The sequence below is a fragment of the Mesoplodon mirus genome, assembly GCF_964341445.2.
Source record: "Mesoplodon mirus genome assembly, chromosome: 3".
Classification (NCBI taxonomy): Eukaryota; Metazoa; Chordata; class Mammalia; order Artiodactyla; family Ziphiidae; genus Mesoplodon; species Mesoplodon mirus.
The window spans coordinates 123137443-123162082 of NC_138978.1; the positions used below are offsets into that span (position 1 = coordinate 123137443).

At 51.5% G+C, this 24640-nt stretch overlaps 1 protein-coding gene across 1 annotated transcript; it reads right to left on the minus strand.

Moving 5' to 3' along the window:
* Nucleotides 1-14652: 14652 nt before the first annotated feature.
* On the minus strand, nucleotides 14653-22293 carry TAGLN2 (transgelin 2). Its single transcript, XM_082613202.1, has 5 exons — nucleotides 22166-22293; nucleotides 16848-17055; nucleotides 16199-16373; nucleotides 15804-15906; nucleotides 14653-15497 (listed from the first exon to the last, which is right to left on the minus strand). Exons 2-5 carry the CDS (start codon nucleotides 17025-17027, stop codon nucleotides 15356-15358), a joined length of 600 nt encoding a protein of 199 aa, XP_082469328.1. The 5' UTR covers nucleotides 17028-17055; nucleotides 22166-22293; the 3' UTR covers nucleotides 14653-15355.
* Between the last annotated feature and the right edge of the window lie 2347 nt (nucleotides 22294-24640).

Consider the following 24640-nt stretch of genomic DNA (forward strand, 5'->3'; position numbering starts at 1 on the left):
ATCTGAATCGAAATCTATGGACCTCGCTTTAGGGAACCTGCCTTTTAATGCTTCCCAGTTTGTATGTACTGTTCTGGAAAGCTTTTTAGGAGTTTTATGATTTTCCCAATTTGGTTTGGCACCTATACCTCCCAACCTGCAGGGACACGATTGGACTTATCCCACAGCTGTGCCTGCTCCAAGCCTCACAAAGCCTTCCCACAAGACCAAGTCCTTTTGTTTTTTTCTCCAGTGCTGATAAACTGAACTCTTAGACCAAAAAGAAGTGGTGACTTCGGTTCTGAGCTACTTTCCCACGCCCAAACCTCTCTCCACAGCCCACTTTTCTGGGGCTTACTCCAACCTGACTTTTGTGTTGTAAAGCCAGTCACTGCCTCCTCCGACATACTCAGGGCTGAAGGATCGGCTGCAGAGCTAGGGTGGTTGAGGGCTGTTTACAAGCTCCAAGGGAGTGGGGGAAGGGAGACCAGGTCACCTCCAGTTGTTTTTAAAAGGGCTTAACTCCGGCAAGCTTCACATTCCTTCCCTGGATTTTCCAGCCTTATCTCCTTTGGGATCCTCAGAAGGACAAGTTAGGGCGTGGGGCAGGCAGAAAGTGTTGGAGGTGGGATCAGAGGGAGGGAGAAGCCAGGGCAGCTACCATACAGGTGCTGGCACGATCCTCCCGGCTTGAGAGTGAGGGAAGGGCTTTTCTGTTCCTGGCACCCTTCTTTCCCCAGCCTCTTCGTTGCAACCCAGAGAGGAGGGAAGATGAAGTAACCAGTCCCCTGCGGATTGGATGCTTCCCCTATGTTTTCCACCCAGTTCTCACAGCCACATCTCTATGAGGTAGTAATTATCCCCATCACCAAAGAAGAAACTGAAACTAAGAGAGATAACTGTCCAAACTCAAAAGTTAGTGCTCTTTTCTCAACTCAGGCTGCCTCTCTGAAGGAAAGGTGTGAGGTTGAGGCAGAAAGGAGGGGGATGACCAAATTCAGGGTAAAGGAATTGCTTCCCAGGCTTTTGTTTGAATATACCTCAAAGCTACCAGTGCTTAAGCTTCAGGCCTCCCATTTGTATGAACCCCTTGAAAAAGTAAGTTGAGGGAATTCCCTGGTGGTCCAGTGGTTAGGACTCCGCGCTTCTACTGCACGGGGCACAGGTTTGATTCCTGGTCAGGGAACTAAGATCCTGCATGCTGCGCGGCATGGCCAGAAAAAAAAGTAAGCTGAGTTAAGGATACATTTTACTTTGGATTTAATGAAACAGGTTTGTGTGGTTCTCCACCACTTACACGGATAGTTAAGTTACCGCCAGCTGTCCAGGTGGAGGAACAGTTGCCTGGAACACTCCTTCCACCAAGCCACTATGCCACCTCACCTGATGTCAGGACAGGAGGGCCTGGCCATAATCTCCATGGGAATATGTGCTACGATGCTCACACCAAGAGTATTTGCAAAGTGGAGGAAAAACAAGGTTTGAAATGAACAAAGCCAGAAGTCCCTCTGTGAAAAGATTCTAAGCCTCTGTTATGTAAAACTGTGAATGTTCTGTTCTTATCAAGACCTGGTCAAACTGAAGTTCTCTCTGGCCTGGAAGAGACCCAGTGATGCAACATATGTAATTATAAGCACAGTATGCATCTCATCAGAGAAAAAAAGCTGCCTTCAAAGGACCTAAACTCATTGACTACTTCTGTTTTTCCAACAGTGATAGGTTTTCTTTTTGACTTCTCCTAGATAGTTTTAAACACACATGCTTACTTGGAGTTTTCTAGGTATAATGAGATGGTCTTTCCATTTGAAAACTATTCAAGCCTTGTGTACTAGTTTTCTACCACTGCTGCAGCAACTTACCACAAACTTAGTGGTTTAAAACAACATAAAGTTACTACCTTACAATTCTGGAGTTCAACAAGGGTCTTACTGGGTAAAAACCAGGTGTCGGCAGGGCTGCGTTCCTTACTAAGGCTCTAGGCTGAATCCTTTATCTAGTTTCTAGAGGCCACTCATGTTCCTTGGCTCATGACCCCCTTCCTCCATCTTTAAAGCCAGTAACATTGTAGGATTTCCCTGGTGGTCCAGTGGTTAAGACTCCGCTCTCCCAATGCAGGGGGCCTGGGTTACATCCTGATCAGGGATATAGATCTACTATACTGCAATGAAGATCCCTCTCGCAGCAACGAAGATCCCACATGCTGCAACTAGAACCCGGTGCAGCTAAATAAATAAATAAATTTAAAAATTTTTTTAAAAGCCAGTAACATTGCATCTCTCTGAGCACTCCACCTTAGTCGCATCTCGTTCTCGGAAAGGTTCCCTGAGTTTTAGACTTGTGATCAGGTTGGGTCCACCTGAATAATCCAAGAGAATCTCTCCATCTCAGGGTCCCTAATCTAACCATATCTGCAGAGTCCCTTTTGCCTGTAGATAAATATTCATATTTCTGGGAATTAAGAGGTGGTCATTCGCAGGAGGGGAGGTGGTGCACTGTTCTGCCTCTCACACCTTGCTACATATCAGTGATATTTTAATGATCTATAATATATTCTCAAAAAGTTGAAAAAACTTACATATGCTTTTCTAAACTGCTTTTTGGAAAGTGTCTTTAAAAATTTAAATAATACAGGGCTTCCCTGTTGGCGCAGTGGTAGAGAGTCCGCCTGCCGATGCAGGGGACACGGGTTCGTGCCCCGGTCCGGGAAGATCCCACATGCCGCGGAGCGGCTGGGCCCGTGAGCCATGGCCGCTGAGCCTGCGCGTCCGGAGCCTGTGCTCTGCAACGGGAGAGGCCAAAACAGTGAGAGGCCCGCGTACAGCAAAAAAAAAAAAAAAAAAAAAAAAAAAAATTTAAATAATACAGACTTCCCTGGTGGCGCAGTTGTTAAGAATCCACCTGCCAATGCAGGGGACACGGGTTCGAGCCCTGTTCCAGGAAGATCCCACATGCCGTGGAGCAACTAAGCCTGTGCGCCACAACTACTGAGCCCATGCGCCACAACTACTGAAGCCTGAGTGCCTAGAGCCCACAAGCCACAACTACTGAAGCCCGCACACATAGAGCCCGTGCTCCGCAACAAGAGATGCCACCTCAATGAGAAGCCCGCGCTCCGCAATGAAGAGTAGACCCTGCTCGCCACAACCAGAGAAAACCCGCACTCAGCAACAAAGACCCAACGCAGCCAGAAAGAAAGAAAGAAAGAAAGAGTACATTTTCTTCTTTTGTCAACTTTACAAGTATGTATTAAAGGACGGAAAATTTACCGAAAAATTAATGGGTTTATTCCACACAGCAAAGGAAACCATCAACAAAAGGAAAAGGCAACCTACCAAATGGGAGAAAATATTTGCAAATCATATATCTGATAAGGGTAAATATTCAAAGTGTGTAAAGAACTCATATAACTCAACAGCCAAAAAAAAAAAAAAAAACATTGAAAAATGGGTAGAGGATATGAATAGAGATTTTTCCGGAGAAGACATACGTACAGCCAACAGGTACATGAAAAGATGCTCAACGTCACTAATCATATGGAAAATGCAAATCAAAACGACAATGAGCTATCACCTCATAACTGTTAGGATGGCTATTATCAAAAAGACAGGAAATAACAAGTGTTGGCGAGGATGTGGAGAGAGGGGAATTCTTGTGCACTGTTCGTGGGAATGTAAACTGGTGCAGTCTCTATGGAAAACAGTATGAAGGTTCCTCAAAAAATTAAAAATAGAACTACCGTATGATTCAGCAATTCCACTTCTGGGTATTTATTCAAAAGAAACAAAAACACTACTCAAAAAGATATATGTACCCCATATTCACTGCAGCAATAGCCAAGACATGGAAGGAATCTAAATGTCCATCAATGGATAAAGGAAATGTGGTGTATATACACAATGGAATATTATTTAGTCATGAAAAAGACTGAAATCTTTCTATTTGCAACAACATGGATGGCCCTTGAGGGCATAATGCTAAGTAAAATAAGTCAAATAGAGAAAGACAAATACTGTGTGGTATCACTTATATGTGGAATCTAAAGAAAGAACTCATAGGTACAGAGAACAGACTGGTGATTGCCAGAGGCAGGGCAGGGGGTCAAAAAGTACAAACTTCTAGTTATAAAATAAATAAGTCCCGGGACTTCCCTGGCAGTCCAGTGGTTAAGACTCCGTGCTTCCACTGCAGGGGGTGCAGTTTCAATCCCTGGATGGGGAACTAAGATGCCATATGCCATACAGCATGGCCAAAATATTAAAAAAATAAAAAATAAATTAATTTAATTTAATTAAAAAGTCCTGGATATATAATGTACAGCATGGTGACTGTAGTTAGTAATATTGTATTGTATATTTGAAAGTTGCTAAGAGAGTAGATCTTGAAAGTTTTCATCATAAGAAAAAAACTGTGTGGTGATAAATTATTGTGGTGATCATTTCACAATATATACAAATATTGAATCATTGTATTGTACACCTGAAACTAATACAATGTTATATGCAATTATATTTCAATAAAAGATATTAATGGGTTTATGAAACACAAATAATAAAAATGAACCATGAATCAGTAGAAATTATTTTGAAATTGAGAAGCAAATTGAAACAAAAATTTTCAGATTACCAGAAAAGGTAATTCAATAAGAGGAACAGATAAATTTTGAACAGAATAAACAAGCACTTGGATTGTTTAATAATCCAACTAACAAGGGGAAGAAAATTGTATGGACATATTGGGGAAATATTAAATTTCTTGTTGACTTGATATAAAAGATTGACACTGATGGAGATTGCATAAAACTCACATTAGTACACTAAAATAAGGACTTATGACAATCGGGTAAATGAGTGTCATCAACTCAAAGAACACTTAAGATTAATTACTGAAGGACTTCCGTGGTGGTCCAGTGGGTAAGACTCTGTACTCCCAATGCAGGGGGCCCAGTTTCGATCCCTGGTCAGGCAACTAGATCCCACATGCAAGCCGCAACTAAGAGTCCGCATGGCACAACAAAGATCCCGTGTGCCACAACTAAGACCCAGCACAGTCTAAGTAAAAAAAATTTTAAAAAAAAGATTAATAACTGGACAATCTCCTGAAATTCTACAACTCATATAAGAGAGAAATTTCAGAGGTTTTTCCCAAATTTGACAACAATCAAAAAATTGATACAACAAGAAGCTGTGAAATGAAACATTCTAATCTATCAATAATAAAAGTGGTGATCAAAATCATGCCAGAGGAAAAACACTGAATTATTATTCTGTTCTCCATATAAAGTAATATTATAAAATCTTTATCATGTGAAGAGACAAAGAATAAGTTGCCAAAAAAAAGGTAAGGGCGAAAACTATTTTAAACTTGTTTCAGGCAGTGAATTCATATGAATCTTATGTCACTCTTCCAGATGTTATGATGTTTATAGTATTTGCCAGATTTTTATTTTTTGAATTTTTTTGCCACACCGCACAGCATGTGGGATCTTAGTTTCCCAACCAGGGATGGAACCCGTGCCCTCTGCAGTGGAAGCACGGAGTCTTAACCACTGGACCGCCAGGGAAATCCCTGCCAGGTTTTTTTTTAATGTATAATTTGTTGTGACATTACTCTAGTTCAATGTTTACTCCTGTAATTAATTTTGTTTTTCTTAAAAGGAGCTTCCAAAATTGTGTAAGCTTCAGGCCTCACAAAACCCAGTTCCACCTCTGAGAAGTGGGGAGACAACCTTTCCCTTCTCAGCAATTGGCTCAATTGCCCAGCTGTGTCTGGTGGGTGTGGGTGGATTTCCCTCGCTCTCATCTCCCGACCTCAGCCACGCTCAGCCCACTCCTCCCCTCACCATCGTGTTCCACTTTCTCCCCTCTGCCCTTCCTTTTCTTCCTGTGTCTTCTACTTGCTGTGCATCTTTGGGGGCTTCCTCCTTCTATCCCAATGCTTAAGCTCTCATTTCACTCTCCTCCTGTGCTCTGACCCATTTTCAGCATTCTCATTGCCTAGCAAGCCGAGGGATGAGAACAATGAGGGGTAGGTTTAAGAGGCTGGCTGCTGCCGCCTGAGGAAGAGGGCAGGTCCAGATTATCTGCCTAACCCTAACTCCACCTCTGGCTGCCTGACACTTCCTACCAAGTCGCCACTCCCAGAGAAGTCTCACAGTAAACCCAGGATTGCTGGCCAGGAGCCCAGATCCTGGAGAGTTGCTGGGTGTCTCGGAGCAGCGAGCAGAGCCCAGGGGCTGGGCTGGGTCCCTCAGCTTCTCCTCACCCTACCAGGCCTTGGGGCGCTGGGTCAGGCAGGCCTCACCCTGCTGTTCTCCTGAGATGCTCCCCACATTGGCTGAGGCAGGAGGGATAGGAATTTTGACTCTGTGATGAACAAGCACGTTTAAATGGGAGGAGCCTGGGAGACAGGACCCAGAGGAGCCATTTGGTTAAAATGAAAACTCTGGCCTCTCACTAGAGCATGTCTCCTAAGAGCATGAGAAAGGAGACAGATTCCCTTTCTCTCTCTCTCTCTCTCTCTCCCTCTCTCTCTGATATGCATTTAGGAACAGGGATCAGAGTTGTGGATTCTGGATGTGGCATGGGGGGGAGCAGGGCCCCACATGGACAAAAGGCAAAAAGATGGGGCTTCCACATTCCCATAGAAGACTTTGTGTTAAGTGCATGGAGTTGTGGGTTAGTGGTGGTCTATTGCACTCCTGTTTTCTCCGAACTCCTTTGCTGCATATACACATCCTCGCAGTTCTCCAGGATAGAGTCCCCAGCTCCTTCCTCCGGACCCACCTCCTTGGGCAGCTTCTACTCCCATCTTAGGGGTGACACTCTAGGATGCCCGTCAGGTCTCAGTAAATCATCATTTCCTAGGCTGTTCAGAGCCCACAATTCTATCTAAGGCAGCCTGGAAGATGCTCTCCCATGACTTATGCTCCTGGGGTAGCTCAGTGAAGAAGAAAATTAGTGACTGATTTTGGAGCCAGACCAACAGACTTTGACCCCTGGCACCATTACTTATAGCTGAGAGACCTTAGGTGAACTGCCTAACCACCTGGGCCTTGTTTCCTCATCTGGGCGGTGGATAATAGCCCAAAAGAGAGGCGCTGGGAAGAGCAGACCAGGCTGGAAAATCAGTTTGCATAGTGCCTGGTGATTTTCTTCCCTTCTCCTTCCCACAGAGCAGGGAGGTACTGGGTTGGGCGGGGGGGGAAGAATGTCTCTTGTCCTCAGTGTCGTATAAACGACCAAGAGTCAGACTGTAAATCCTCTAAGTTGCAAAGGATGCCTGAGAGACTGTTTCACAACCCCCTTCTTCCTGGAATACTTGAACTATCAAAATTGCCTCAAGTCTCTCTAAAACAAAGTATGGCTTAAAAGATAAATAAATACTTAAATGCATGAATTATTTTCCTCCAGGAATTTGCTGCCTTCCTGCTTTCTTCCAAATTCTCTTTCTCTTTCCCATTCTTCAAAACTGTAGAGCCTTCCTGCTACAACCTGAGAGACTGGGCAAGGGACAGGGATGGAGAAGAGAGTCTGAGGAACAAGAAGAAATTTTGGGCCAAGGAGAAAGATAGTGAGCACCAGGGAAAGAGTTGGGGTGGAGTGGAACTGGGGGAGGAAGATGGTTAGGGTGGGAGTGAAGTGGGGACTACAGGGTGATGCTTGTGCCTGGCTGGAGGCCCTGTGTCTAGATGGGGGAGGGAGGGAAAGACGAGAGGGCACAGGCCAGAAGGGCAACATCACCCTCTGATACTGGTGCCCCCACCCACGGGAAGAGGCGTGCATGAGGAGATGAACCTCCAGAGCCATGACAGAGAGAGCCCCATGCTGGTCATACATCCCCTTTTCCTCAACCTCCCTACCTGGCCACGTTTCCACTGGGCAGATAACCCTCAGGCCAAGGAGAAAGTCATCAACAAATCTGCAGCCTCCCCTACTTCTTCAAAATCTCATCACCCTCCTGCTCGCCCCAGGTCCTTGGGCCAGTGTCGCCCTGGTGCCCTGCACACGTCTCCAGACACCTGGCACCAGCTTCCCCTCCTACGTGACCAGCACGGCCCTGGACTGGGTGGCGGGATGCTGAGATAAGGCCAAGGAGGGGAAAACAACCCAAGCCAGGAAGTTACACAGCCTGGTTCCCCCGGCAACCCAGCCACAGTCGCCAAACAGTACAGCGTGGGGGGGTGGGGACAACTCCCGTTCAAGGCGCAGCCAGGGCTGGCTCAGAGCTCAGTTTCCTTGTTGGAGAAACTTCTCTCTCCAAATCCCCTAGGACAGTGTTGCCGCCTAAGAATTATGGGGTAAGCCAGTTTGAAATGCAAGTTCAAGACACCACCCACATCACCTCCACCACAGATTCCCGGCCTCATAGGTCTAATAGGACTAACTAGAATCTGCATTTCTAACCAGTACCCCAGGGGATTCCAATGCTCGAAGTCTTAGAGGGTAGCTGGGTTGGGGGAAAATACAGGATGGGGCCTACAGTCAGCCCATCCCCAGGGATGCTTGACATGGGTATTTTCAACACCCGGTGACTGACGAGGAGTCCAGAGACCTGGATTCCAGTACATGCAGAACCAATTCAAAACCATGAACTTGGGCTGAGCTCCTCTGAGCCTGCTACTAATGTTCTGAGAACCATGAGCTATCTAAAGACACATAAGGTGTGCTTTCTACTCTCAAGATCCCTGGGACCCTGACCCATCACTTTCAGTCTCTCGGTTTCAGTTTCTCTCTTCTCCCCAAAGGGTATAAAAATATTCAAGCCTTCCCAAGAGGTGACAAGTCTCCCTGGAATTAATAGATATGGAAGTGCCTTGAAAATACAACTCTCAGATACTGTCCTGGGGGCTGTGGTAGTCTTTATGGCTGGAAGGAAATGGTAGGCTGTCAGAGGGCTCCAAAATGTCAGGGGACCTTGGGCTTCCCTGGTGGCGCAGTGGTTGAGAGTCCGCCTGCCGATGCAGGGGACACGGGTTCCTGCCCTGGTCCGGGAAGATCCCACGTGCTGAGGAGCAGCTGGGCCCGTGAGCCATGGCTGCTGAGCCTGCACGTCCGGAGCCTGTGCTCTGCAACGGGAGAGGCCACAACAGTGAGAGGCCCGTGTACCGCAAAAAAAAAAAAAAAAAAAAAAAAAAAAAATCAGGGGACCTTCAGGACAGAAACCCCAAGTTGCAAGATCAGGGCCTGGGCCTCAGGGTTTCTTAGTTCCTTTCTGTGGCTGCCAGATCTCCGTTTGCCTTGGAGAGGTGGCTGCTGCAGAGCTGAACTTCCTGCACCTCTTCCTAAGCCAGACCTCTCCCTTCCTCACTGTGGCCCTGGCCTCCACCTACAGAAAAACCACAGTTCATGCTGGCTGCAGGCCGAACCCTTCCCCAGGGTCAGCCACCAAGCCAGGGAGCTCCACGATGGGGTGAGCAATTAGCTTGGACTTCTTCTGCCACAAGTTTTAAGTCCCAGTTCAGCCACCTGCTAGGTAGGTTCTGCAAGTTACTTTTGTTCTCTTAGCCTCAGTTTCCTCATCTGTAAAATAGGAGAGAATAACATTCTGTGGTGGTGGTCAAGCCCCTTCTCCTGGATTTCCCATCCTAGCCACAGACACCATTTGCTTAGTGGCTGAATCCAGAAGCCCGTCTTTCTGGATCCCTCGCCCCCTTCTTCAACTCTGCACAGTCAGAGTACTAAACGATTTTGAAATCCAGTCTCTTCTTTCCAACCCCACTGGCCCTCCTTCCCAAGGCCGTTCTTGCCTCTGCTGTGACTGCTGCAGTAACCTCCTGGAGTTGGCCTGCCTCACTCACTAGTCTTCTCCAACCCTAGGCCATTCTCTACCCTGCAGCCTAAGGAAATCGGCTAAATTAAAACCCAGCTCTCATCTCCTCATCCCCCTGCTTAAAATCCTTCAATGTCTTCCCCTGCCCTTAATGAAAAGTCCAAAATTATTCATTGACATTGAAGGCCCTCTGATGATGTGCATTTCTCAGCACCCACCGCTCCGGCCTCTAAACACACCCATTCTACTGTCCAGCCCTGCACATTCCCACCTCCAGCCCACACCCATGCTGCAGCTCGGCAGAGACCGGAGACCGCTGTCCTCTTCAACACTACTGGCCTCTCCTTTATGCTTCTAATTATCCTTAAATCCTCCGTTCAGACCTTCCAGAAATCTTCACTGATGCCCCTCCCCGTGAGGCTGGGTTAAGTCCCCTCCTCTGGGTTCTCACCTAGACTCCCCTTAGCACACCACAAATCACATTATAATTGGCTCTCTGCTCTTCTAGCTCCTCCCAGGAGTTAGTACTCCTCCTAGTACTTGTTTTGTTGACTTTTGTACCCTCCAACACCCAGTAGATGCCTCGCCCTGAATAGGTGCTCAATAAATATTTTTTGAAATAATGAAAGAACAAATACAATATACAGGTAAAGCTTTCAGCAGAGTGAGTAACAGAAAAATGGTAGTGAATCATCATCATCATCATCACCGTGATGGTTCAGCCCCGCACGGAGCTACATTTCTCTCATGGAAACACAACTCAAAATTCAGGCCCTGCTCACAGCGGGGTGAAATGGTGTGACAGCCCCAGTGTTTGGGGAGATGCTTGTATGGCCCACTCCCCACCTACCCTCCCCCAGTGATGTTGATCTCTCCCCACCCAATCCCTGGTTCTCACCCTGACTCAGGCTTCTTTGCCCAACCCCACTCCAGGCAGGAAAGGAACAGCCCCTTCACCCCCCACTGAAACTTGACTTCTGACCACAGAGCCAGTGACTACTCCTTCTTCCGGAGGAGCAATCCCACCCCCACCAACCAGCAGCCCCACTCCCCCCAGCAGATCAGGGGAGAGGATCCCTGAGACACGTAGCCTCAGCTCACCATGACATCATCACCAACCTCCACCCCAGAAATGATCCAGGGCTGCGGGAGGCTGGCAGGTGATCCTCCCAAAGAGCCCTATTTGCATTTCTCCAAAGGCACATGTCACTGGCTTTCTGAATTATCATGGCTCCTATCCATGTTTTACCTCCCCTACAGGACTAGGTACTTTTTGAGCAAAGAGATCATGTATTAATAATCTTCATATCCCCCATAAGGCCTGGCATAGGGTAGAACCCCAATAATTGTTGAAGGAATTAATACATGAATGAAAAAATGGGTGTGTATATGAGTGTTCCCAGGCAGAATTGCTCATTTTCCACCTTAAGAAGATGAGATTTGTCCTATTATTGAAGACCTTCCTCCTGACCCTTAAGAGAATCCAGAGGCTAATAACACCTCAGACTCAAGAGGATCACTTTTCCTTGTTTAACCTAAATTTCTCTAGGTGCAACTTCAGTGCATTTTCTTTTAATCTACCTCCCTAGCCACTGGGACTAAAACTCATTTCTTCACAAGGAGACAGTTACTAATTTACCTTTAGCCTTCTCCTCAACAAATTTAATCCCAGGCCCTTTATTGCTCCCTCCCTGGGGCCCTACTGCCCAGCCCTTTCCCTGTTCCACTGGTCTTTGGGCCTTTTGCCAAGCTCTCAAAGGCCTCTCTGGGCTGCACAGGCAGGAATGGACATATTGTTCTCCATGGAGCCATGGACAAACACTCAGACGCTTACCCTCTGCCTACACACACCCGACACACACCTCTCTGCACCCCCAGTCCCCAGTCCTTGGTAAACACATACTCACAGGCAGCCTCCACACAAGGTCACAGTTTCATCTCCTCCCAATCCCACCTCCTGAGCCCTGGCCCTGTGAATCTCACACACCTGGACGCACACTCAGTGCACATGAACAGACGGCACAGAACTATACTTTTCCCCTACAGGTCAGCCACACTGTGAACCCCTCCCCCTCCCCCTCCCCCTCCCCATCCTCTTCCTCCTCCCCCTTCCCCTCCTCTTGCTCCTCCCCCCTCCTTCTCCTCCCCCTCCCCCTCCTCTTCCTCCTCCCTGCCTTCCTGCTCCAGCTCTCCTTCCCATCAGCCACCGTGGGCCAAGCCTGCTTTCCCTTTACCTCCACAGTGATCTTCCACTGCAAGGCTGAAGGCAAGGAGTAAATGAACCAATGCCGGCTCCTACCCCTTCCTCCTGCCCTCTTCCCATTTTTTTCTGCCAAATCCTCAACCACCTTCCACTTGCCCAGAGCACACAAACCATCCTCCATCCCCTTCCCAACCTCCACTCCTCTGGCTATAGGGAGAACTGGCTTCTCCGGTTTTTACCTTTGGGAAATGAACAATGAGGAAGCATTGGAAACTGACAGGAAATGAGGAAGCATTGAAAACTGATATGGAAACTGGTTTCATTTCAGATCCAATGGCAGGCTGGGTCACTGGGACCCTGGGCTGGCTGGGCACCAGGCCAGGGGATTCAGGAGCATGAGGGCAGTGTGATATTCACTCATTCATTCGTTCATTCAACAAATATTTATTTATCCAGCACCTACAACATGCCAGGCACTACTCTGCATCAACAAAACCAACACAAACCTGCCCTTACAGAGTGTACATCCTGTGGGTGGAGACAGAAGATAAATAAGTAAAATACATTGAGTATCACGTAGTGATAGGAGAAAGGAGGGAAGGAGGATGGGGTGCAGGCTGAGAGTGGAGTGTGCAATTTTAAACACGGTGGCCAGGGAAGGCAGTATGTTTGAACTGAAAGGTGACATTTGAACCAAGACCTGAAGGAGAGAAAGTAGCCACGGTGACACCTGGAAGGGGAGATTGTTCGGGGCAGCAGGAACCGTCCTGCAGGCGCAGGGTATTAGGGAACACCAGTGTGGAAAGCCACGGGGAATGAGTTGCTAGGAGATGACAGGAGAAGGGGGTGCCACTCAGAGAAGCTTTTCCTTCTATTCCCAGGGCTGGGACCCATTCTGGGCTCCAGGGCCTGATGGAGTGCCAGGAGAGATGAGAGGGGCCAAATTAGGGATAAAACTGTGATTTCAGATGGAACAAAATGCTGTAAAGCAAACAGAAAACAAAACAAAATGTTGAGGTGTCAATGGAAGCCATTTCCAGAAGGAAGGAGCTGCGACTTGGAGCGAAGTGGATTAAGGGGCGACGTGGAAGGGCCTCCCAGAGCTTGCTGGTGGGTGGTGGTTCCAGCCAGGAGGGAGGTGAGCCCCGTGGCTGAGCACCTCTCAAATCCAGTCCAGCTGGAGCAGCATAGGCTCAGCCGGCTCCCAGCCAGGATGACCTGGGTTCAAAACCCCTGTCCACCCACTAAATCCTTATGTGCCTTTGGGTGAGTTTCTTGTCCTGGGACCCAGTATGCTCATCTGGGAACAAAATGAGGGAAATAATACAGTTATATCCACCTCATGGACTAACATGGGAATCTGCTGGGAGAAGACAGTGGTTCTCAGTCTTGGCTCTGCGGTGTGCCAGTCCCAGAAAGTCGTGAGGCCTGTGACCCATAATTCATTAGAGCTATAGTTAAATCAGAGAAGGGTGCAAATGGTTTGTTTTTTTAGTTTAAATATCAATGAATTCAATGTTGCCTCTGCGATGACATCACTCTTCCTCACTGGCATTCCACGGAGGCTTGGGAGATAACGGGGTGGAGTGACAGCTAATCCTCTGGGAATTTGCAAATAGGCTGCACCCTATCTTATCTGTGCCACAGCCCAAGGGAGCACAGCATGCAAGCAAATACCATCTCGCCCATGGCTGGAGCTCGGATAAGGTGGAGAGCCCCTGAGCTGATGGCTAATGTACAGCAGTGGCATGGGGCCTGGCACACAGTAGGTGCTTCTTGGCAGAGGGAACCACAGTGGGGTGGGAGAAAGGAGAATGGAAGCTCTCTTGTTATCCACCACTGCACAATTGGTCACCCTCAGGCACAGTGCTGTGGCTTTCCCATCCTCAGGAAATAGAGATACACTGAAGTAGACATGGGGAGAGGGACAGTGGAGGCCAGGCTGGCTGACGCGGGTGGGAGCTGAAGTGGGGGACTGGCCCAGAGCCTCTAGGGAGACACAGGGTCTGATGGGAAAGCCGTGGGGTTGGAACTACATTCATGCCTGGGTCAGGGCTGGGAGCTCAGGACAACCTGACCCCAAAATTGATTATTGTGGTCCAAGGCCACCCGTCCAGAAGGAATGCTGCTAGGCTCTCACCAGCAAGCAGCTCACAAGTGCCTGGGATGATCAACAAGGCTTCCTGCCTCCAGCCACCACCACCAACTCCTTCCTGCTCACTCATCCCCCAGCTCACCAGATCCTCACCACCACAATGCCTACCCTGGCCCCCAGACTGGTCTGGCCACCAGAGGCCACTTTGCATCAAGCTTGCCTGAGGGCCTCCCATCCAGACACCTGCCAGGACTCAGGACTGTGTGGACAGCCGGCCCCACCTTCCTGCAGTGGCTGAGAACTCTTCTGGCTGTGGGAAGGGCCCAGCCAGGAGCACCTGGGTAGGTGACGGCCCCCCTCCCTGTGGACCCTGGCCATGTATGCTGTCATCATGGCTTCTAGCCCGAGGGCAGCTGGGAGGGCCTGTCCCATCTCAACCCCACCCCTAAACCAAGTGAGAAAAAGAATGGGAAGGAAATGGATGATGGGGAGATGTTTGTAACCTTTCATTTCAAAGCCCTCTTCCCTGGAGCCAGTCACTGCCCTTCCCCCACATTCCTCCCTTCCCAACAGTGGACTCAGTGGCCCCAGACACAGCCAGAGTCCATCCAAAAAAAGACAGAGATTCTTTATTTAAATCAGCAAACTCAGATTCTTCAAGCCCCAGCCCATGGTGGGCAGCCTTCCCTCCCGAGTCCCCTCACTCCCACCCCTTAGCCACAGAGAGGGGAATGGAAAATGAGAAGCCAGAAGGCCTCTGCCAGGGCAGGCTGCCTCAGAAGTGTGGTGAGCGCAGTCCAGCTGGGGCTGGGGGGGCAGCCGCCACAGACCCCTCCCTATAAATTAAGTCCCTGCAGCCACAGCTGTGGGCGAGGCGTACTTGTGGGGAGAAGGCCATTAGGCAGCATCCCTGACTCCCAGCCAAGGAATGGATTAGGGCACAGGGCTCAGGGGAAGAGAGGCCAGAGAGAAAGAGAAGAGGTATGGTAGGGAGAGGGGGTGATGCCCCCCTAATTTTGGTCCCGGGCAAAAGAGGCCAGTTGGTCCAGTTTTGGTGGATTTAGAGAAGGGAATGTATTAGTAAGCACAGTGTGGAGGCCACCGTCAGGCACCCCCGGAGGAGACAGGTCAGGCCCCCACCCTGGCAGAGGGGAGCGTGAGAGCTCCAGGGGCTCTCAGGGAATGTCACTGCTAAAATATATATATACATATATATATATATATATATATATATATATATACATACATATATATATATATATATATATATTAACCATTCACGGCAGGCAGGGGCAGGGCTGTGGGTGGGATCAGAGGATCTGGCGTGGCATCCCGTAGCCGGTCATGCCTGCCTGAGATGCCCCGCGATTGGTCCCCATCTGTAACCCAATCACATTCTTGCCCTCCTGCAGCTGGTTGTCTGAGAAGTTCCGAGGGTTCTCCTTGGATTTCCTGCGTGGAAAGGGAGTGCTGGTTAGGAGGAGGGTGAAGGCTGTCCCAATAAATGTCCTCCATGGACACAGCACAGGCTTTCTTTGGCTTAAGTGCTGGTGCCAGCTCGGCCCTGGAGAGCCTTGAGCTCTCTGAAGCCACCCCCTCATATCTCAAAAGGGACTGTCCCTTGCCATCCTGGGAGACTCATGAGGATTAAGTGAGACGAGGAATGTGAAAGTGCTTTGTAAAGGGCATTTCCGAGGGACAGGAGTGGGCAGGATCAACGCGCCAGCCCGGGGCCTGGGCTGCCCCAGCAGTACTCACTTGGGAAACCAGTTGGGATCTCCAGAGAAGAGCCCATTGTTCTGGGCTACCGCCAGCCCACCCAGGTTCATCAGTGTCCGCTGCACACAGGCCATGTTCTTTCCTGGGAAGGGGGAGGGGGTGTGTTGGCCTCAGTGGGTCTGGGGTCCTGCATGCCAGGCTTCCACCTCTATCACTAAGTCAGCAGGCCCAGCTTCCTAAGTCTTTTACTCTTGGTCTCCCTATCTTTCTCCAACCCAACCCCCAATATGGCCAACTCCTCCATAAACACACACACACACACACACACACCACTCTTTGTCCTCAGGTGTCAGAAACCTGCCCCTTTTCCCTGGTGGACATGGCCCAGCCCAGCCTCTGGTCTTCTGGATGACAGTGCCCTGGCCCTGACCCACCTTCCCATAGGTCCACAGTCTGGAAGATGTCAGTGGTGTTGATGCCGTAGCGCTCGGCTGCTTGCAGGAACTGGGAGATCTGCTCCATCTGCTTGAAGGCCATGGTGGAGGCCTGGATCTTCTTCACTGGGGCCTGTCCCTCGGGGTACAGACCATTAATGAGCTCACACAGCACCTGGGTGAGGACAGTAGGTGTGCAGAAGTGAGGCCCTGCCTACCACAGATCAGAATGTACCACCCTCGGCGCTAGAGACAGTGAACCGCAGAGATGCCTCTCCTACCTGAAGACAGCTCTGACTCTACCTGGAGTGAGCATCAGGCTCCTTCCTGCCCAGCCCCCTGCCTCTGAGCCCAGAGTGTAAACCGTGCTATTCCAGGATTACCAACTACAGCACACCTCCCCCAGCTCTTCCCTTAGAGCTCCTCTTCCTTCCGTCACACACGGCTTCCACTGCAGGGAGGCACGTTCACCCTCCCACTTCCCTCAGCGGGAGAGAGGAAGGCAGGGGGCCTCTGCACGATGAAGATATCCCGGCTCAAGAAAAGCGGGGAGGGGGCTGCCCTCCGTTCTTCAGCTGAGAAAATCCCCGGTCCCTCAGACCCAGCCCTGCTCTCTTGGCACTTCTGGTCAGAGGCGCCCAGCTCTCACCGTGCCATCCTTGAGCCAGTTCTGAAAGTTCTCGCGCCCAGGCTGGGGCCGGCCCACATCCTTGCGGCACTGGGTGGTGATCCATTGGATCAGGATCTGCTCCAGGTCTGCATCATATTGTTTCTCAATCTTCTGCTGCACCTCCCGGCTCAGGCCGTAGGCAGGTCCTCTGTTGGCCATTCCAAAGGGTGGTGGTGTCTGGGGGAAGCTGGGGAGAGGACACATCCAGGCCTGTGATCAGCGCTCTGCAGCCTGTGGGGTGGGGGATTCTGACACACACCATATCCCCAGGGTGGGCCCCGGAGGTGAGGAGGTGAGAACAGCCACCAAATGAGGGAAGTCTCACCTTAACCCCTGGACATGGGCTAGAGTCTCAGTGCTCAGAACTCTAGGAGGTGTTAAGGCACCTCTGGGTTCTTCCACCCCTGTGACAGGTAGCCTGTCTACTCTACTGAGGCTTCCCATTAGATTTCATTTGAATGGTTCCACTGCTACAATGAAATATAAAACCCACTGGAATAGAAAATAGGGTAAATGAGGCCAGGATTGGGGGTTCAGTCCCTCATTTGGGGTGGTCAGTTTTAGCAAAGGCAAACTAGTCATTCTAACCCCAACCCTGCCTTTTCCAGTTCTGGGCAAGAGAATGATTTGGAAAGAATATGGAGGGTCTGGAGAAACCTATGTCAGGAGCTAGGGGACTGGACAGATCTACCCTTAATTAGCCACTGGATTTTAATTGAACACCCACTATTTGTGCTGGGGATTGTGGAAGAGACAGAAGTCCTTGGTCCTAAAGTTGCCCACAGTGCCATCAGAGAGACAAAGTGAGCACACATGAAAGGGCAAGAGTTGTACATGATGAATATTAAACTACATAGTCAGACCATATGTTATAGGAATTGAGAGAGGAGTATTGGCAGAAGCAGCCTGGAGGACTTCCTGGAAGAGGTAGGTCTGAGTAGGTCCTTAACAGATTTCACCAGGCAAAGGGGTTCCCATGAGAAACCAGGTAATACCTAATTCTACTTTCCTTTCTAGAAGCAGTGGTAGGCAGAATAATGGCCCCCCAAAGGTGTCTATGTCCTAATTCCCAGAACCTGGAAATGTTACCTGATATGGCAAAAGGGATTTTTGCAGATGTGATTGAATTACAGATCTTGAGATAGGGAGAGTACCCTGGGTCTCCGGGGGGGCCAATGTACTCACGACGAGGGTCCTTATGAGTGAAAGAGGAAGGCAGATGAGTCAGAGTGGGAGAAGTGAGAAGGAAGCCAAGGTTGGAGTGACGCAGGGTCATGAACCAAGCAATGCAGATGGCCTCCAGAAGCTGGGAAAGGCAAGGAATGGAATCTCCCCTAAGTCCCCCGGAAGGAATGCAAGCCCTGCCAACACCTTGATTTTAGCCAGTGAAACCTAGCTCTGCAATATATTATATGTGTGTTGATTTAAGTCACTCAGTTTGTGATAATTTGTTACAGCAGGAATAGGGCACTAATCCAGGAGCCTTGGGTGGCATTTTTAGGGAAACCCAGGAAGAGAGGGAGGGATGGGGAAATACACAGTGGGGTTTCTTTAACTTAGTTGGAGGACCTCAGTTAGGAAGAACTGGGTGGTTTCCTGACCACTGGCCTGGGTTGACAGCACCTCGCAGTGGGCAGTCTATCCCCACCTGCCACCTCCCTGCCTAGGTCCCACACCCAGAGCCCTGTCCTAGGCATGCTACCCATGCCGAGGGGGAGCCAGGACCCCATTTCCTGCCCCCATCCCCTCCCCATGGGCTCTTCTTTCTGCTCTGAGATAGAGCTGGCTGACTGTACATAAAAGGGGATGCCCCAGGCCAGGCACCTCTGTTCAAGGAGAGGGAAGGGAAACACTGCCTCTCCCCACCTCTGGCCCGAGGCCAGGTCAGACTTAAGGGATGGAGTTACTCTGGCTCCCTGGGTCCCGTGCACAGCATGTAGAGCCACCCCAACACCCCCTCACTGTGCCTCGGGGCAGGCCACAGGGACAGCAGCTGCCTCAAACGCCCTCCCACCTCTCAGCCTCAGCAGAGCTGGGGCTCGGGCCAGTCCCCTCCCCCCCACCTCAACATGGCTACTCCTTCCGACTGCAGCCTATTGGGCTGCACATTTCCGGCAGCGATCCTCCCCATATCAGTTATTGTTAAACCTCATTAAGACAACCCAGCCCCACTTCACCCAGCCCGGAAGCCCGGCCAGATAAATGTCAGTCTGGGCCCTGACCCACACCACCAGCCAGCACACATTCAGCAGGGGGAGAGCAGGCTGGTCGAGTGGAGAGAGGGAGACAAGACTCTCTCCCCTCAGCCCAGCCCCAGCTGCCCAGCCGAGAGCCACTCGGTCTCCATAAGCCTGTGACCTCTGACGCACAGGGCCACGGCTGGGAGTCTCAGAAGGAAGGAGAGGGGGGCCAGAGGCTGCTGCCACCAGTAAACCCCCTTTTCCCAGCCCACTGTTCAGACCTCAGTGGTCACCTGGGCCTCAGGGCTGTGTCTCCATGAAGCCAAGTGGCCTGAGGCCCAGGGATCACTATGGCCCAGGGAAAGAAAGGACAGGGGAATGATTAACCCAGACACCAGGGTTAGGAGGGGAGCGCAGGACCGAAGAGTGACCCCTTCAGTGTCACCTAGGGTGTGGACGGGCAGGACAGACTCAGCCTCCCAGATCCACCTCTGGGTGGGTGTTGGGGGCTCGCCTAAACTCTGGTGCCTGGGCACATCTGGCAAGGTCACAGACTCCAGCTGCCGTGTCTCAGCTCCACTCGGTGGCCATTGCCCTAGATCCCGAGGTGCCAGAGCCATAAAGCAGAGCTCTGGGAGGAGGCAGGCCAGACGGGCCCAGCCTGCCCACGGCTGCTCTCCCCACCACCGCGAGCAGGCACACGCTGAGGGGCTGCGGCCGCTGGAACTGGAGTGGCCCACGCTAGTGACACTCAGGGGACCTACCCTGGCTCTCCCTTAAAGGAGGGAAGGTAGCCAGTTGCCTACTGCGGTGGGGAAAGGCTGTGTGGGAGATGCCCAGAGCTGGGGGTCCAAAGGGAAAACAACAGCTGCACAGCTTGGGGGGTGGATTGGCAGTGAGTAACCTAAACTCCAGAGCTGCCTACAGCGGTGGGAACAGCCCTCACTCCCACCCACAAGGTTACAACAATTGGGAAAGGGGGAGGGGCCACAAAAGGCACTCCAGCCCTCAGCCCCACCCAGACCCTGGGCTGGAAGCTTACCTCACCCCACCGCCGACGCCAAAGAAAAAGCGGACATGGGGTGGGAGTAGGATTCCAGGGCTCCTGGCTGGGGTGTTGAACTGGAAAGACAAAGGGACTCTCCATTCATTGTGCAGAGAAGACACAGGGGAACTTCCCAATCCAGAATTGGCATTAAGACTATTTTGAAAAGGCGAAACAGGGATACTTGCCCCCAAAGTGAAGTGCCACAGGGAGCGGGGGTAATGGGAGACCTATGATTGAGGGGCCACCTTGGGGCAGCCCCCTTGGTATCAAGAGTCAGCGAGCAGAAGAGAAAGCTGAAGCTATACAAACAGGAAGCCACAAGGCTTGCGCAGGAGGAGGGGTATGGTGGGGGCCGTTGCCATGGCTTCTGTGTACCAAACACAGGAATGGGGCAGGGTGGGGGCACCAGGCAGAAACATCCACTCGGCGCAGGAGTGGCGGGGAGGCTCCGAGTGGGGGCGGGGCGGGGGCGGGGCGAGGGCGGGGAGCAGAAGTGGGATCCTTGGGAAAGGGGCCGCTTCACAGGTACAGACAGGTGCAAGGGATTCCTCAAGGAAGCAGCTGTGGAGGGTACGGAGGGCGTGCGGAGAAGGGAAATTACAAGTTTTGGGGTAGAGAAGTAGATTTAAGGAAATAGTTCAGGAGTAGAAGAAATGTCCTGGGAACAGAAGGTACATTCTGAGCTAGAGAGCCCCATAACAAAATCCTGGGCGGGAGAAGGGATGGGGGTGGGTGGGGGAGAAGGGATGGGGGTGGAGGAGAAGGGATGAGGGGTGGGGGAGAAGGGATGGGGGTGGGGAGAAGGGATTAGAGGCCAATCCCGAGAGCAAAAGAGGGACCCGGGGTGTGGAGTGGGGGGGTGGGGGGAGAACTGCACTTGGACAAAGACTTATTTGTTGATTCTGGAAGGGTAGGGCCCTGCCGGCCCCACCCTATCTTGGCCTCCTCGGCAGTCTTCCCTGTGGACTAGGAAGGAGAAACTGGAAGTGGGGTTAAAGACGGGGAGCTGTCCCTCTGTCTGGTGCTCTGGAGTCAGAAAACTAGGAGAGCCACAGGTCTCCTCCTACACCGGATCCCTACACCAGTCCATCCTCACTTCTACCCCGTTTCTTTCTGCTCACAGACACCAAGGTGCCCCAGAACTTCACAGATACCGGCTCCAGGAGACTCCAGGAGGCCTGCAGAGGGAGGGGGGCGGTGGGGGGAGGTGGCAGTCCATTTCCGGTCCTGCCGCCCCTCCCTCGCCACACCCTGGGCCGTTACTGGGATGAATCACCCACCGCCCGCCGCTGGGGTGACGCAGTGGTCTGGGCAGCCCGCCCGCCCGCGGCCACCACCGACTTTCCCAGCAGCAGGGGGCAAGGGGTGGGGGCATCGGCTCCCGTAGGGGCTGGAGGCCTGGAAAGCATCCATCCTCCCTCAACACCGCCTCCTACAGGCAGGGCTGCAGCCTCCCAGCTGTTTCAGGTCGGGGGGACTCTCCTGGAGGCGATTGGAGCTTCAACTCCCCGCCCGAACCCGGGAAGGCGAGGCCACTGCGGGACCCGCGCACGGAGCCCCCTCGCCCCAACCCGCGACGCCAAATCCCCAGAAAAACGAGCTGCAGAAGAATGAACAGAAAGGTCGGCTTCGGGGACGCAGAGGGCAGGCAGCACCCACACGTGCTCCTGGAACTAGGAAGTGAAGTGTCGCTTCGGAAGCCCCGGCGGCGCCGAGCTGGCCAGGGTGGGCGCCGGGACCCTGTACGCTCCATCACTCAGGGCCAGCCAGCTAATCCCTGACGCCCCCCTTTCTCCACCCCAGCGAAGACCTGGCGGGCAGGAGCCGGCGGGCAGGACGCAGTCCCCGAGTCCCTGATCCGGACGGCCGGCCCCGTCTATGCACTCGCAACAGCGGCTGACCTCATTGCTCAACAATGCGGGGTCAGAGCCTGGGGACAGACCTGACAGCCCGGGGAGGGGCAGAGCAGTCAACGGACCCTTGCCTGCTAGCCCTTGATCACCAAGCTCACTGGAGCAAGTCGCAAGCTCTGGCTTCTAGCTTTCTAGAGACCCCTCCCTCCAGCTCACCGTTCACGCGGGCCGGAGAGTTGCGCACTCAAGGCGGGGTCTGCAGCGCGAGTGAAGCGCCGGGCCCGGGCCCGGCCGATGGTTCTCAGCCTGCTCCCGCCTCGGACGGGGCGGACCAGGGGCGGGGCAAGGGCCGAGAGGGCTTAAAGGCGCCGCAGTCCAGAAGCCGAGGGCAGTGCTTAAAAGAGAGGGGCGGTGGACAAGAACCTGAGTTAAAGGACTTGGAGGCAGTAGCCTCCACTCTTGAGAACCCCTACCCCTACCCCAGAGCCCTTAAACTTGTGCCCCAGTGGGAAACTTTCTGCCTAGGTTAGCTCAAGACTGTGGGCGTTTTTATGCGGGAAGAAACCTCTTGGTTTAAAAAGGGTGGTTAGGTAAATGGAGGCACAGGAAGACGCTCACCGCCCCCACCCCCACCCCCACACAACTGTCTAGGGTGTGGCAGGACTGGGGCTAGCAGGCCAGGACAGCTCCGGGTCTTGGTGGTCTTGCTCCCCACCTTCTTCAAGCCCCAGACTAGCAGTGAGGTCATTCTGTGCCCAGGGCCCAAGAGGCATGATCAGCGTTGGGACGCAGGGTTCAGACTTGACTTCTTTTTTTTAAACAATTATATTTTTTTATTTTATAATTTATTTATTTATTTGGGGGCTGTGTTAAGTCTTTGTTGTGGTGTGCAGGCTTCTCATTGTAGTGGCTTCTCTTGTTGTGGAGCACAGGCTCTAGATGTGTGGGCTTCAGTAGTTGTGGCACATGAGCTCAGTAGTTGTCGTTTGCGGGCTCTAGAGCGCAGGCTCAGTAGTTGTGGTGCACGGGCTTAGTTGCTCCACGGCATGTGGGATCTTCCCGGACCAGGGCTCAAACCCGTATCCCCTGCATTGGCAGGCGGATTCTCAACCACTGCGCCACCAAGGAAGTTCCCAGACTTGACTTATTTCCCCTTCATTTCGTCCTCTATGACCTGGCACCTCTTCTTAATCCTGGAGGGATCAAAAGAACCCTCAGTGGAGGAGGAGGCTGGCAGTTCTGTCTCTGAGGGTGGAGAGCCTCGTTTGGGGGTTGAAGGAGGGCTCCCTCCTCCCTGTTTTCAGGCTTCAGTTGAGCAGTCCCTCTGGGGTGGAGTCCCTGCTTACATCCATCAGTGGAGTTCTTCATAGATGATAGAAGACCCAGTTGAGCCTGGTTTTCAAGCGCATCACCAACCAGTGCCGGACTTCCCTCGTAGTGCAGTGGTTAAGAATCCGCCTGCCATGCAGGGGACACAGGTTTGGTCATTGGTCCGGGAAGATCCCACATGCTGCAGAGCAACTAAGCCCATGCACTACAACTACTGAGCCTGCACTCTAGAGCCCACGAGCCACAACTACTGAGCCTGCGTGCCACAACTACTGAAGCCCGTGCGCCTAGAGCCCGTGCTCCACAACAAGAGAAGCCACTGCAATGAGAAGCCCACGCACCACAACAAAGAGTAGCCCCCACTCCACGCAACTAGAGAAAGCCCGAGCACAGCAACGAAGACCCAATGCAGCCAAAGATAAAGTAAATTTTAAAAATAATAATTTAAAAAAAAACAGTGCCTTCCCACTTTTCCATTCTCTCTTGCCCAATCCTCCCTACCCCTATATTCCAGTGATTCCCTGGCAGGCCAAGGAATCCTCCGTGCCTTTACACAGGCTGTTCCTCTGCCTGGGATGTTTCCTCCCTTGACTGACTTCTCACCTGCTCTATCCATCACCAACTTTGTGACTTTGGGGCAACTTACTAAAGCACTGTGCACCTCAGTTCCCTAGTCTATAAACTAGAGCTAATAACTACCTACCTCCGAGTGGTAGAGAATTAAATGATACATGGAAAGAGCTTACAGCAGTGCCTGGCACACAGTGAGTGCTCAGCTGTGGCTGTTATCATTGTTCTCACTTCCTGTGATGATGCCTGCAATCGTCCCAATTTATCCCAGCTCAAGCTGTAAGCATTCACTGTTTGCTGACTCCTTCCTTCGTGCTACCTTAATAACCAACACATACTTTATCACAGAACTTATCACATCATACTGTAACTATTTCTTTCTTTCTTTTTTTTTTTTTTTTTTTGTGGTACACGGGCCTCTCACTGTTGTGGCCTCTCCCGTTGTGGAGCACAGGCTCCGGACGCGCAGGCTCAGTGCCCATGGCTCACAGGCCCAGCCGCTCTGCGGCATGTGGGATCTTCCCGGACCAGGGCACGAACCCGTATCCCCTGCATCGGCAGGCGGACTCTCAACCACTGCGCCACCCGGGAAGCCCTGTAACTATTTCTTTACTTGCCTGCTTCACCGACCAGAAAGAACTCCCCAAGAGCAGACATGTCTTGTGAACTTTGTACTTCCTCTGCATCTAGCTCAATGGCTGGTCTCAGTAGGCATTCAATAGCTGACCTCAGTAGGCACTCAGTAAATGCTTTTTGAATGGATATTGAAGGTACGTCCATTCATTCAGGAAG

What these genes read in the sequence shown, in the direction of transcription:
- TAGLN2 (XM_082613202.1), bottom strand. Translation starts at nt 17,027, where the DNA reads ATGGCCAACAGAGGACCTGCCTACGGCCTGAGCCGGGAGGTGCAGCAG. An exon ending in GACTGTGGACCTATGGGAAG is followed by an intron (nt 15,907 to 16,198) that starts GTGGGTCAGGGC and finishes CCCCCTTCCCAG; the next exon opens with GAAAGAACATGGCCTGTGTG. An exon ending in GATCCCAACTGGTTTCCCAA is followed by an intron (nt 15,498 to 15,803) that starts GTGAGTACTGCT and finishes CTTTCCACGCAG; the next exon opens with GAAATCCAAGGAGAACCCTC.